Source organism: Thamnophis elegans, chromosome 3 (genome assembly GCF_009769535.1).
Source record: "Thamnophis elegans isolate rThaEle1 chromosome 3, rThaEle1.pri, whole genome shotgun sequence".
In the NCBI taxonomy this organism is placed as follows: domain Eukaryota; kingdom Metazoa; phylum Chordata; class Lepidosauria; order Squamata; family Colubridae; genus Thamnophis; species Thamnophis elegans.
This window is the reverse complement of record NC_045543.1, coordinates 150334067-150347085: the sequence shown is the minus strand read 5'-3', so window position 1 is coordinate 150347085 and position 13019 is coordinate 150334067. Positions and strand designations below refer to the sequence as shown.

Sequence of the window (13019 nt, the reverse complement as noted above, 5' to 3'; positions counted from 1 at the left end):
GACGGCTGGGGGAGACCCCAAACGTTCGGCCTGGGTGGGCTGAGGGCAAAAGGCTCCCCACCGGGTGAACCCCAAGGGAGGAGCCCCTCCCCCCAAAAGGACCCCTTGGGCTTCACCTCCCGAGCGAAAGAGCCAGGCGCCTTCCACCAGAATCTTAATGTGATGTGTTTTACAGCCATTTCCTCCGCCATGGCTCCTGCCCTCCGGGACATCTGGCTCCCGAGGAGAGGAGGGCCCCCGCCCTCCAGACCTTTCCTAAGAGCCTGAAGGCCCAGATGGCTGGGGGTTCCTATGGGGGGCGTTTCATACGGGAGGTGGCTGACTAATTAAAATCTAACCCCACTCCCACCCCCATCCAGTCCCCTCCTCTCCCCATCTGGTCTTAATGGTTTTATCTGCGGGTGTTGTTTTACAATGGATGATTTCAAGGGCTTTTAAAGTGTTTATGTTGTCAACTAGCCAGGAGACGAGATGGGTAGCTAATAATTTAAGGGAGCCAAATCAAAAGGGGGGGGGACCTTGCGCACTGGGCCCAAATGGAGAGGAGGAAAGTCACTTCCTCCAGAGGGAACCACAGATATCTGAAGGGCCCTCAGGCACAGGAGGGAGCAGGATTCTTCTGGCTTATCCCACATGGGCAGCCCCCCCCCCCAAGAGCCCGGCCATGCGAGGTGGGCAAGTTCTCCATTGCTGGAAGTCCTGAGGGAGACTGGAGGGTCACCTGTCCGAGGTCGTCTAGGACTCTGCTCTGTTCCAGCTGCAGAGGGACAGGAGACCTCCCTAGCCAGGCGATGGGACCCTGGGAAGCCTCGGAGGACGAATTCCTCGGAGTGGGAAGCCCAAAGGACTCATTCGTAAGCGGCCTCTTTCAACAGAAGGCGGCTCGGGGGGGGGGGGGGGGGCTTACAAACAGTAAGGAGATAAAGATAGAAATGACTAAAATTAATAGTACTATGCTATTTAAAACCGGAATCAAGGCGATGGGGGAGGGGGGAAACGGGGATGAGATCCACCTGTCAACCGGTTCCAGCGGTGAGCAACACGCCCCCCCCTCCCCCCCCGAGGGCTCCAAGCCAGCCAGCCAACCCAGGTGCTCGGGTATCCCCTGGGGCCAGGACCACAGCAGAGAAGGCCCTTCCCCTGGACACCCCCTCCAGCCAAAATCCCTTGGCCCGCGAGGCCCATAGCAGGCCCCTTCCGCTGGAGGCAGGCTATTCCCGGAGCCACAGCACGGAGGACGCAGCGCTCCTTACCTCCCTGGGGGTTCCGGAGCAGCTTTGGGGGTGCCCTCTTCCTCTCCCGGGAGCCGAGAGCGCCCACCTTCCTCGGCCCCCTCTTCGCCTTCTTCCTGGCGTGCTTCCTGGGACTCGGCCGGCTCGCTCGAGGGCTCCTGAATGTCCGGCAGGGTCAGAGCCACAGACTCAGCTTCTGGGAGCTCCTCCTCCTGCTCCGAGCCCGGCTGCTCTGGCTCGCTCAGCTGGGAACTGCCTGGACTGATGTTGCCAGAGGAGCCGAACTTACTGCTGCTGGCAGGACTGTTGGGGGGGGGGGAGAGAGAAAGAGCAGGTGAGTCTGCATAACGGGGGGGGGGAGCCATAAGGGGGGGGCAGCCAAGGAGTGGAGAAGCAGGGGGCGGGGGAGGTCAGGGACTTGCTGGAGGGGAAGATCCCTCTTCCAAACCCCCCTGAATGCCTTGGAGGCTCTGAGCTTCTCCCTCCAAGAGGCTCCCTCTGCCCGGAGCCCCAGAAATGGCCGACTCAGCAGGAGACTACCTCTCCCCCCAAATCTCCCCCCGCCCCCGAAGACCAGCTCAGGCCAGGAGTTCTTGAGAGGGATTCCCGGGGCTTCCTTCCCCACCAACTGGAAGAAGCGATCGCCAGTCCCAGGGTAATAAAATGGACAAGGGGGGGGAGCTGTGCACCATGGTCTTGGGAGTTGGCTAGTCAAGACGGTCTACTAATCTCCATTTTTTTTCCAGCCTGGCAGTCTGGAAAAGACACAGATAAGAGCTAGCAAGGCGGAAGGAAGCGGGGAAGGGGGAGAGAGGGGAGGAGGGGGCTGCACAGGATTCGAGCATTGCAGGACTGACCTTGGGAGACCCTCGGGATTCGTCCACACAGCTACGGGAGGCCGAGAGCTGCTTGTGGGCAGAAAGCAGGCGCTGGCAGCTGTGCCTGGGCCCACAAGCGATCAGCTCTGACCCCACACTTCTGGGAAGAGTAGAGACCCCCCGGGATGCCCGGGCCCCCTCGCTCCCTCCATAACAAGGCCTCCCCCAGCCACTGCTCAGTCATGTTGGCCTCTCCCAACTGGGCACAACTGGGAAGCCATGAGGAAAGGTGGCGTGGATGGCAGCTGGGATGGGCGGGGGGAATCACAAGAAAAGCCTTTGCACCTCCCAATCCGCCTGTGAGTATTTTGCATCCCCCCCCCCATTCGGCCCTTTGCAGAAGAGCAGAAGAGCTGCCTCCCACGGCCTCTCGTGGCGAGTGGGAGCCCTGGGCTGTTCTCAGAAACCCCCCCCCCCCTCCCAGGTCTGCGGAGGCTCACAAAACCCACATTCAAAGCTACTCACCGACACACAAAAGACATGACGCACAAAGGGGGAACCCAAAGCGAAGGAAAGGGAAGGAGGAAGGGAGGGAGGAACTGGGGCTACCCCCCCCCCCCGCCAGGGACTGGGTAGCTGCAAGGGATGGGCCAGAAGCCGCCGACCATGGCTCTTGCCTCATAAATGGACCGGCCGCCTCCATTTATGGGCTGCGTTTGCTACTGGCCTGTGCTCGAGGGGGGGTCGTGGGCTGCTCTCTTCCACCAGCCGTAGCCCAACAACATGGGCCCCCTCCTCTGGGCAAGCGACGCCATCCTTCTGCTCTGCTCGGCCAGGAATGGAGGCCGTGTCTCCTGCTTCTTCTTCTTCCTTTGGGGTCGGGGCAGGAGGGCCCCTGGGAACAGCCCCCAGGCCCTCTTCCTGCTCTGGACCCTCAACCTCCAGGCCTTGGCTAGGGTCAACCTCAGCAGGAGCAGTTCTGGCCCCTAAGAACCTCTGGGCCGAGCTGTCCATCTCCACGGAGGGAAGGCCGGTCTCGGGAACTGCATCCCCCAACTGGGCCGCACCCATCGCTGCCTGCTCAGGGCCGCCCGAGGGCTGCATGGCGCTGGGCTCCAGGCCGGAGGGACCATCTGGGGGGGCTTCCCGCTTGGAGGAAGGTTTGAGCGGCACTTCCGGTTCCTTCTTCGCCTCCTTTTCCTTCGGGCCTTTCTGCCAAGGCAGGGAGAAGTCCAGCTTCCTCCCAAAAACCGTCTCCTGCAGGCTTCCCGTTTTCTCCGCCTTCTCATCGCTTCCTCCCCCAAACAGAACGGAAGAAACGCTGCTCAGGCCGGACCCAAGACCTGGCTCCGCACCGCTCTTGCCCGCGGCAGGCGAGAAGAACGAGCCCATCCGTTTGGTGCTGCCGGTTGAAGAGCCAAAGCTGAACTTGGGCCAAGGGGGCTTGCTTAACATCTCGAAGACAGACGAGGAGGAGCTGTTGGGCTCTGGAGCAAGGGGACCGGCAGGCCCCTTACCCGAGGAGCTCCCCAAGGCCTCGACCTCCGGAGCCTTCTCACTAATGGCCGAAACCTCCTTCTCCTCAACAGGGACTTGTTTCAAGTCACGGACGCTGTCCGCATCTTCACGCTGCAAATCAGGGATCTCGCTCAGAACCGTTCCGGCTTCCACTCCTAGGCTCTCACCTCCGTCTTGTGGACAGAGATCAGCTTGTGTCTTTATGGCTGTGTGTTCAGACGTAGCAACGGTGTCCACGCCCGACTGGCTCCTGTCATCCTCTGTCTTGGCTTCAAGCTCAGGCGTGTTTTCCCAACCTTCCTGGCCAATATGAGTGCCGGTCTGGGATTCCAGATCCGTTGTTTTTTGCGCAGCAGTGCCGGCCAACTCTTCCAAGCTCCCTGCTTGGGACTCCTCCGGCACCGCAGCGAATTCTGCCGCAACCGTCTGGTTGAGATCTTGGCCACACGTATCGGCATCCCTCCTTTCATCCGAATATAGGAAGTCCACCTGCCCCCCTTCAGGGCGTTGGCTCTTCTCCGACGTCCAGGTATCCCGAGCGTTTGGCTCAGGCTCTTGGCCAATGTCCGGCTTTTGGTTGGCTTCCGTTTGCAGGTCCACTTGGCGGTTCAACAGAGCCTCTTCCTTCAAGGCGCTTGTGGCCTCCGTCTGCAGCAGCTCCCCACCCGGGCTCTGGTCTTGCTCTTTCCCTGCTCCTGAGCCCTCCTCTCCACCTGCCTTGCTTTCTTGGCTGGCAGGAGGCCCTTTCCCTGGAACTGAGCCCGTAGCGTCTTTCACGCCCGAGTCCACGTGGGAAGCTTTGGAGGGTGTTGGAGAAGGCTGTTCCGCTGCTCCTTTGGAGAAGCCAAAGAGGCCGCCAGTGAATGTGGTGGGAGGCCCACCTGCCTGAAAGGCGCTGCCAAAGAAAGAAGTGCTCTTCTTCGGCACACCGGAGGCGTCTGGAGCATGGAGTGGGCTGCCCAGAAAGTCAGAGAAAGTTTTAGTGGGCTTGATCTTGGTGAAGAAGCTTGAAACCTTCTCCATGGAGGAATCTAGAACAGACTTGTTGCTTGTAGCTTCTCCAGGCATCTTCAGACTACCCAACTCCCCCAGTGGGGCCTTGGGGAGAGGCTCCTGGCCCTGGGTCTGCGGGGTTCCAGCACGGGGAGGAAGGTCGAGTCCTGGCAGGGGCTCCGGCACCCCCTCCTGGCCCAAGTCCTGGAGAGCAGATCTCCTCTGAGCCACAGAGGTCTGATCAAGAGGGGAAACGGGGGGTTCGGTGTTTTCAAAAGCTTCATTCCCGTCTGGAAGAGACGCAGCTTCCTCCTGAGACAAACACACCCTCGCCTTCTCATCCCGCTCAGTGGGGCTCTGGGGCAGCTGCTCTGAAACGCCTGGGATTTCTGGAGGGGGGAAAGTCCCATCTTCCAGGATTTCAGGACCTTCGCAGGCAGGGTCAGGCTGTACCAGCTGGTCTTCTTCCTTGGCCTCACTGAGACACGGGCTGGCCGTAAGCTGCTCTGCCGAGGCACCTTCTCCGGCCTCCTTGGCCACTGGGACACTGGCTTCCCTCGCCCCATTCTGCAAGCTGTAAGCTTCCTGCTTGCCCAGCACGGCATCTCTAAACCTGGAGATGGAGCCCTTCTCCTCCTCCACAACTGGCTTCCTGGCCATCCCAACACCAGCGTCTGCAGACACCGATGGCCTCAGGAGGGGTCCCTCCTTCCCTTGCGATGGAGGTGGCTTGGCGAGGTGACCTTTGTCAGGAGCAGACGGTGGTTCTTCAGGGCGGAAGGAGGCCCAACTGAAGAAGCTGAAGCTGGAGCTCTCTGGAAGCCCTTTCTTGGCAGTGAAGGGCATCTTGAACAAGCCTTCTGCCTCCGGACCTCTGGCAGTCTGAGCGGGCACAGGGGCTGGGGCTGGAGCAGGGGGCGGGGCTTTCTTGGAGGCAGGGAAAAGAGAGTAGATGTCCCAGCGGCCACTTGTCTCCTGAGACTTGGGAGGGGCGGCCTGGGACAAGCCAAAGGGGAGTCTGAAGCCAGGTTCCTCGGGTGGCTGCCTGGCCTTCTCTGGCTGGACCTTACCAGACGAGACTCCCTGCTGCCCTTTGTCCATCAAGGAGGACCAGCTGCTGCTCAGGGAACTGGATGTCTTTGCTGCTGAGTCCCCCAGCAACCCAGAGAGGCTCCTGAGCAGGCCTCCCTCTTCCGGGGCTGGGCTGCGCCGCCCCAACCCAGGACTTGCGTGTGAGTTAGCTCCCTGCTCAGCCTTTGCAGGAGGAGCTTCCTTGGCACCAGCTGTTTCCTCTCCGGCCTTTTCCTGGGGCTCTTCCTTAGGGAAGAGGTCCTTCTTGGCCACATCTGCCCCAGGGGCCTCTGGAGAGACACTGACCTCAGAAGCAGGACTCTTAGGGGGCTCCTGAACAAGTTCCTGGGGTATCTGCCCATTGCTGAGGGGTGGGACGGGGGTGTCAGGCAGGGAGGGGGCTGGCTCCTTGCTGAAAAAGCCTTTGATCGAGCCAAAGAAGGAGGAGGGAGCCCCCGGGGGCTCTGCCTGGCTCTGGGCTTCGTTGGCCACCGGATGGGGCTGGGGGGCTGGCGAAGGCTGCGACGGAGGCTTGCTTCCCTGCATTCTGAAGAAGCCGAGGAATCCCGCTTCTGCAGGGGCCGGTGGCTCTTCTCGAGGGCTGCCTGTTTTGAGGTCACCCTTGGACAGAGTCTCCTTGGTCTTGGCAGCTATTTGGCTCAGGACTGGCCACGTGTTTTCAGGCTCACCCAGGGACCCTGCAGCTACCTTACCATAGTTGTCCAGCTGGCCGAATGTGTCGGAAGTGAGACCCTGGCTGGACTGGGAGGCGGATCTGCGTAGGGGAGCCCTGGTCTGGGTGGGAGACAGGGCGGCCGCAGCCTCTTCTCGTGCAGGGGAGACAGACAGGGGTTCCGGTGGAGGTCCTGCCCCCTTCTTCCTGGGTGGTGTCCCAGACGTGGCTTCCTTTGGCGGAAACTTTGGCTGTGGGCCCTGGTCCTTCTCTGCTGCCTCCTCCAGCACCTCAGCGTCCTTCCCTGAGCCCTGACCCATCAGCCCACCCAAGGCAGACAGCCAAGAGGAGACCTTGTTGCTTGTGAGCCTCTTATCTTCTTCGGCCGCAGGTGCTTCAGCCAGACACACTGGTGGGAGGTCAGACTTGGCGGCAGCTTTGAAGATTTGGAAGCCAGAAGGTTTGGTTTGCTGGCTTTCAGAAACGCTCGTCCTAGGGGCCACATCCAGCAATTCCTCCTTCAGCTCCCTGCCAGAGGCCATCCTGAAATGTGCCCGGAGGTCAAAGGGCACGTCTTCTACAGACCCTTCCCTCTTTTCCTCGGGCCTGAAACCCACCTTACTGGGCTTCAGAAGCCTGTACCCCGAGAAGTCTAAAGGCTTCTCTTTCTGGTGGTAAGCAGATTCCTCAAACATTTGGGAAAAGGTCTCTACGTTCATAAATTTGTCACTTCTTTGAAAAGCTACAGACAAATCAAGAGGCTTGTTTACAAAATAATCATCCCACTCTTCCTCTTCGGCGGACCAGAATAACTCATCTTCGAGAGGCACTTTGAAGCCACAAATGGAGACCAGGTCCCCATCCGACACAACCCTTTGCAAAGAGCCCTCGAGGTCACAGTCCTCCCAGCTGTCCGGATGAGGGTAAATGTCGGAAGTGCAGATGTAAATATACTGCCCGGTAGAATCAGTGAGTAGAGAATAAACGTACTGGCCGTCGGTGTATATGTAGTAGCCATAATCACCGTCTTCTGACGGCCACCACACTCCCTCCAGCAGAGGCATCAGCCAATCTAGGGATCCCTGGCAGGCGCCCAGCCAAGGGTCCTCCACATCCAGGAACTCCTGATCAATTAGGGTCCACACATTAGCGCCATAAGCAGAGGAATAACTTAAATCTACTGGCCCATCTTCCAAAATGCAGTTGAACCAGTGTGGAGAAAGACTTCCGTTCAAATAAGGAGATGCCCACATTTCATTTCCCCCCAGACAAAAGTCAGATGATCTAAACAACACAGCATTAAAATCGGTCACTGCTGGATCAAAATTCTCACTTGATCTCCAATCCGTTGGATCGGCATTCCCGTCCCTTTTACACAAATTCATGACTGTGTTGCTGGATTCCGACAAGGTCAGGACCTCATCCCAGGAGACGGGCTTCTGGTTTGAGACGTAATAGAGAGGCACGGACGTCTGAACGGTCTTTGCTGGACAGCCCCTGGGGTCGTAGCCACTATCCAAGGGGGAGTCTCTCCTGATTTCCTCAGAGGCAGGAGGTTCTCCCGGCCAGTTGAGCAGATTGGCGTTCCGTGACGAACATCTGAGAAATCCATCTACGTTTTCATGGAGGACCCCTGGATGAATACGAGGTTCTGTGTTTTTTCTAGAAAGGGACGGCTTTGTTGATAAGTCTGTCTTCTTCTGGGAGGTCTTCAGGGAGACGGGTCCCGCCTGGACGCCAACGGATTCCTTGCCTCTGCTAGGCAACCCGGCCTCCATCTTGGGAGCCTGGGCCACTCTCTCCTCCACCTTCTCTTTCGCCTGGTGTAAGACGTTCCTTAGGAAGCTGCCCGCGCCCTCTGGGTCCTTGGTGCCTTCTTGGGTTTGGGGTGCCGCTTGAGAATCCCCCTCTTTGGAATTAGTCTCCTCCACGTTCTTTTCAAAGATCTGCCCTAGGCCACCCAAAAAGCTCAGATTTGGCTTTTCCACCTTACCCGGAGGCGGGCTTTCACCTGAACCGAATCTGAGTAATCCAGAAAGCAAGCCAGGTGAGCGGTTCTTCTGGCCGGCTGTGCTGTCTTGAGCATCTTGCCCTTCCTTGGAGGATAAAGTGCTAGCCAGAGGAGAGCGGAAAAGTCCGGAAAAGAAACCCTCCTGGGCATCAGCCAGAATCTTCATCCTTCCGACTCCACTAACCGCCTCTGAGTTTTCTCCCGCCGGATCCAGGCCGGGTCCCCCTTGGGAGGTGGCTGTGGCTGCTGCTGCTTCTTCTCCGCCTGTGACACCATTTAGATCGCTATTGCTTGGGTCACTGTGGCCACGCCTGCTACTCCCCCTACTCTCTGAGGTGCCTGCAGCCACTTTCTCCCGAGGGCCACTTTCTGCTCCCAAAGGGCCAATTGTTTCCGGTTTCTCCTTCAGCTCCTCTTTATTCTCTGGTGGAGGCTTGGAGGAGGAAGTCTGGAGACCCTCTGAACTGCTCCCCGAATGTCCCTCTTTGGGAGCCTCGGGGTTTTCACCGGAAGTAATTTTCAAGAAGGAAGAGAAGAATCCTGTTTTTTCCTTATTCTCCGGCAGTTTGTCCGATAAGCTGAAGCTGCTCAGGAAGGAAACCTGCAGCTTCTCAGGGAACGGGAAGGAGCTGGCCTTTCTGACATCGTCTTCGGACTTGCACTGTTTCCCCACGCCTCCCAAGGACATCTCTTGGGCCAGAGGGTCAGCGGGAGCCGAGAGGGGCAAGAGGCTGAGGCATTTTTTAAGAGGACTAAAAAAACTGATGGGAGATTCTCTTGGTTCTGAAGGCGGGGCGACGCCCTGCTTCGGCCCTTCCTGCGCCTTGTCTTCAGGAGGCTGAGTTGCTAAAGGCTCCAGAGGGATCTCCCGATCTGTCTTGTCCGGCTGCACTGAGGGGCAGGGGACTTCGGGAGACTCCGCTGGCCTCCCGGGAACAGCCACCCCATCCAAACCCGCTCTCAGGCTAACACCAGCAGAGGAACTGGAGGTGGAAGGTGCCGGAGCCCCGGAGAGGTCAGCTGCTGGTCCCCCCTTCCTTGTTTCCAGGGAGGAGCTGCTGGGTTTTGTGCCGGCTTCTCCCGGCTTCCCTCTGGCCTCAGCTCCACTTGCAAGGGAGGGTCCAGCTACTACGGCCGTCTCCTCTTTCGTGGTTGCTTTCTTTGGCTCCTTCTTCTCTGCCAAGGTTTTTAAAGAACCGAACATACCCAAGAGGGAACTCACAGCCGCGCTGGTCTTCTGAAAGGCAGACTGGCCCTCGGCGTCATCTGCAGGACGATCGGTGGCTGAGGGGGGCGGACAGGCCTTGTCATCCCTGTCAGAGGCTTCTGGGAGACTCACACTGGCAGCACCAGCCGCTTTCGCCTGACTCTGCTCAGGGAGGGAAGCCGGCCCTTCTTCAGGCAAGCTGAGATCAGGCCTGCTTTCTGCTTCCACACCCGGAGGAGGCTGGCTGGACGAGTCCCTTGCGGGGACATCGGCCAACTCAGGCGCCGAAGAGACAAACTTCTCCACGGAGGATGTGAGGAGCGTCTTTCCAGAGCTCACTTTGTCTGTGAGAAAGCTGAAGAAGGACTGGGCTGTGTCTTTCACCCCCAGAATGTCCGATAAGGCCTCTCCTTGGCTCTCGCTCTTCTCCTTCTCCTCCTCCACAGCAGCAGGGGCTGTCCTGGCCTGCTCTGCCTGGGCCGTCTCCTCCGTCACCTGGATGGGGAGGCCGTGATTCCTGCTTTCCTGCTTCGGAAGGGCTTCCCAGCTGCTAATCTCTTCCTCCTTTTCGGCCAGGTATTCGGACACCGTCTCCACCAAGCACTGCAGCTCATCCACCGCACTGAGGTCTCCCTCCGACGGCGTTTGGCCAGGCGAGAAGGCCACGTGTTTCTTGAGTGCGCCACGCGTGGGCTCATACCAGCCGTGGGCCATTTCTCCCTTCCCTTCCTCATCGGAACCAGGAGAGCCCTCGAGATCTTCAGGCCAGCTGCTGCTCCCCAGTTCTTCCAGCGCTCCGGATGGCGGGAATCCACTGGCTGCCTCTTCTGGTTGCAGCCGACCTTCACTCCCAAAACGGCCTGGCTGAGGGTCGCAGTTTCTCTCTGGGCTGTCAGAGAGCCAGCCGCTTTGGACCAGGAGGGTGTTCCTGTAGGGAAGCAAATCCGTACATCCGGGCTGCTGAGCCCCAATTTCCCGGCGGCCATACAGATCAGCGTCATTGTAACGTCCGGTTCTTATTCTCCTGGTGCTTCCAGAAATAAGGGTTTCGTGGGGAATTCTCGGCTGCCCGTTGATTTGAGCCTTTCTCCATTCACACTCTGCAATGTCTCTCTGTTTCTTTTTCCTTCTCCTGTCTATCGTATCGTATTCCACTGGATACGACGGGGCCTCGGGGCGAGCCAATTCCACAGAAACTTTATGAGGGGACCTGGAATTCTTCAGGTGGGCCCCGTTGCCCTGTTTGGAGAATCGAGGCCTCTTTCCCTCCTGCCAATTCCTAGCCCTTTTTTCTAAAAAATCTTCTATTAGCTGTTTGCCTAGTTCATCATAGTCCTCTTCTCGGTCAAGATCGTGGTCAAAAGGAATAATCCTGACTTTCCCACTGCTAATTAAAGAGCTTTGACTGGTAATGGAAAAGGGGGGGGGGGGAGAAAAAAAAGAGGGGGGGAGGAAAGGCAAGAAAGATGGAAAAAGAACTTTTAACATAACTTTTATAAATGAATTTCACAAAGAATACGTGAACTTTATGAATAAAAATAAACAAGTATGAAATAACGAAAAGATGGACTTACAATTCCAACCTTGTTTAATGTTTAGAAAGCACCCATTTTATTATGACCGTTTCTCAATACTGCACAAGAAATAAGGAAAGCGGAGAAGATTTGAGAGCTGGATCCCTGGTGTCCTTTGGGGAAATGATGGGAAGCCCCCATAAACTGGGGGTCTCCAGACCACACAGGCTGATTCTCCTGGAGGATTCCTGAACCCTTTTCATCTGGGGTTGGCAGGATGAAACAGCCCCCACCTCCCCCGAGTGCCTTCCTTTGAGGAGGGGCTCTGTTGCTAGGGGCAATTCCACCCCCAGCCGGGCTGCCCTCAGGAGTCAGTGGAGCAACCGAGCAATGGACGTGATGCACATATGAGACCTCCCTGATTTAGGACCAGTTACTTAGTGATGGAAGTTCCGACAGGCCTACCTGGGGGCTGCTGACGAACTGGATTCGGAGTTCCGATTGTGGTCTCCCCACCCCACTTTGGCCCCGGGGCAACCAGGCCCCATTCACAGACATTTGCAGCCTCACACACACACAAGAACATAATTACGACAGTTTTGCCAAGATGGAGCCTGTCAGCCTCTGCTTTGCTGCTGCTTCGGCTGCCATTGAAACGGGGAGGGGGGGCATGGTATTTGGGAGGGGAATACTAATTGTGCTGGAGGAAGATTCTGGAGTTTCTGCTGCCTGTCTTACTGTGCATGCGGAGGAGGTTTCCCGCCAAGGCCAACGGCACCGACACTGGGTGATGCCTTTCGAAGTTATCTCACACCTGACACTTGGGAGAATTATGATTGGACTGTAGCTGGGATGCCAAGGGGTGGGGAATGGGTTATTCTATATATCAATCGCTTTCGCGCCTAAATAATCAGTCTTCGCTTTGCTACGCTTCTAATCATTTATAATTAGTAAAAGTACACTTGATTTCTATCAATGGAGTCTCCTGGTTTTCTTTCCTAATTATTCAATGGAGGAGTGCTGACAGAGCCGTTATTTCTGGGGTTTTGCCCCCTGACAGAGAACTGGTTCACTTAACAACAGGCAGCCCTCGCTTAATGACTGCTGCAAAACAGGTGGCAAAATCGGGCTGGTCAGGGGGCTGCCCTGCTTTTCAGCCCCCCCAGAATTATCACTGTAGTGAGCAGGCCCCATTACAGCCATAACTCGAGGAGACTGAATGATTTAATTAGCAGAATACTTTAACAAAATAGCCGCAGTGGTGTATTACCTGGAAACATTTATTAAATACAGCGGCGTATTAAAAGGGTCTATAAAAAAGAAGCTGTCACAGATCATAGCAGGAGCTCAGGGCACATGCCAACCGCTCCCTGCCCAACTGGCTTCCTCGGACAGATGAAGCTGCTGGGGGGAGCAGCGAAGCCTCTCAGGCTAACCACAGAAAATCAGTCCAGGTGCAACGGCCGTCGGACAATCACCAATCAGTACCTAGAATGCACTGATACACTTTAATAGTAGAGCAAACTATTCATTACATTGAGAGGAATAAACCATCTGTGCACCACATTCTCTCAAGCTCCTTATCAGGAGCAGCCAAAAGGGAAATCGAGGCAGGGCCCATCTCGGGAATTCAGGCCCCTCCTTGAAGGGGTTGTTCATGTTGGGCGACTTGGCTCAGAAAGGTGATGGTCAACTCGCCACGGCCGGCTCACTCCAAGGCAACTCACCAATTCCACTTAAGTATTTGAAACAGTTTAAAACTTCTTTTAATTTTTGTCCCTCCTTCAGGGGATCCTCCCATGATTCCATCCCACTATTTCTTCGAGTTTAGTTCAACGCGCGTCCGGCGGTTGAGTCGTCCAGTGGCGAGTTGTCATAGACTCCCTGGGACCCACCCATAGCGATCGCCCAGCGCATTGTCCCCGAGACAGGACCCCGCAGGGGCAGCGCTGTTCCACGGGCAGCCTTTCCACAGAACCAGG

At 57.2% G+C, this 13019-nt stretch overlaps 2 protein-coding genes across 6 annotated transcripts in view; both read right to left on the bottom strand.

The window, feature by feature from the left end:
• Nucleotides 1-13019, bottom strand: part of LOC116505807 (protein unc-13 homolog B-like) — a 158164-nt gene that overhangs the window by 78828 nt on the left and 66317 nt on the right. For all 5 annotated transcript variants that reach the window (XM_032213211.1, XM_032213212.1, XM_032213213.1 and 2 more), the window contains one exon: nucleotides 1254-1535. In XM_032213211.1, the coding sequence (XP_032069102.1) occupies nucleotides 1254-1535 (282 nt within the window). The remainder of the gene's footprint in view (nucleotides 1-1253; nucleotides 1536-13019) is intronic.
• LOC116505806 lies at nucleotides 1589-11710 on the bottom strand. Its single transcript, XM_032213209.1, has one exon. It carries the CDS (start codon nucleotides 11009-11011, stop codon nucleotides 2729-2731), a length of 8283 nt encoding a protein of 2760 aa, XP_032069100.1. The 5' UTR covers nucleotides 11012-11710; the 3' UTR covers nucleotides 1589-2728.

Bases quoted from the DNA above. Each gene is read 5' to 3' on its own strand.
- LOC116505806 (XM_032213209.1), bottom strand. From the start codon at position 11,011: ATGTTAAAAGTTCTTTTTCCATCTTTCTTGCCTTTCCTCCCCCCCTCT.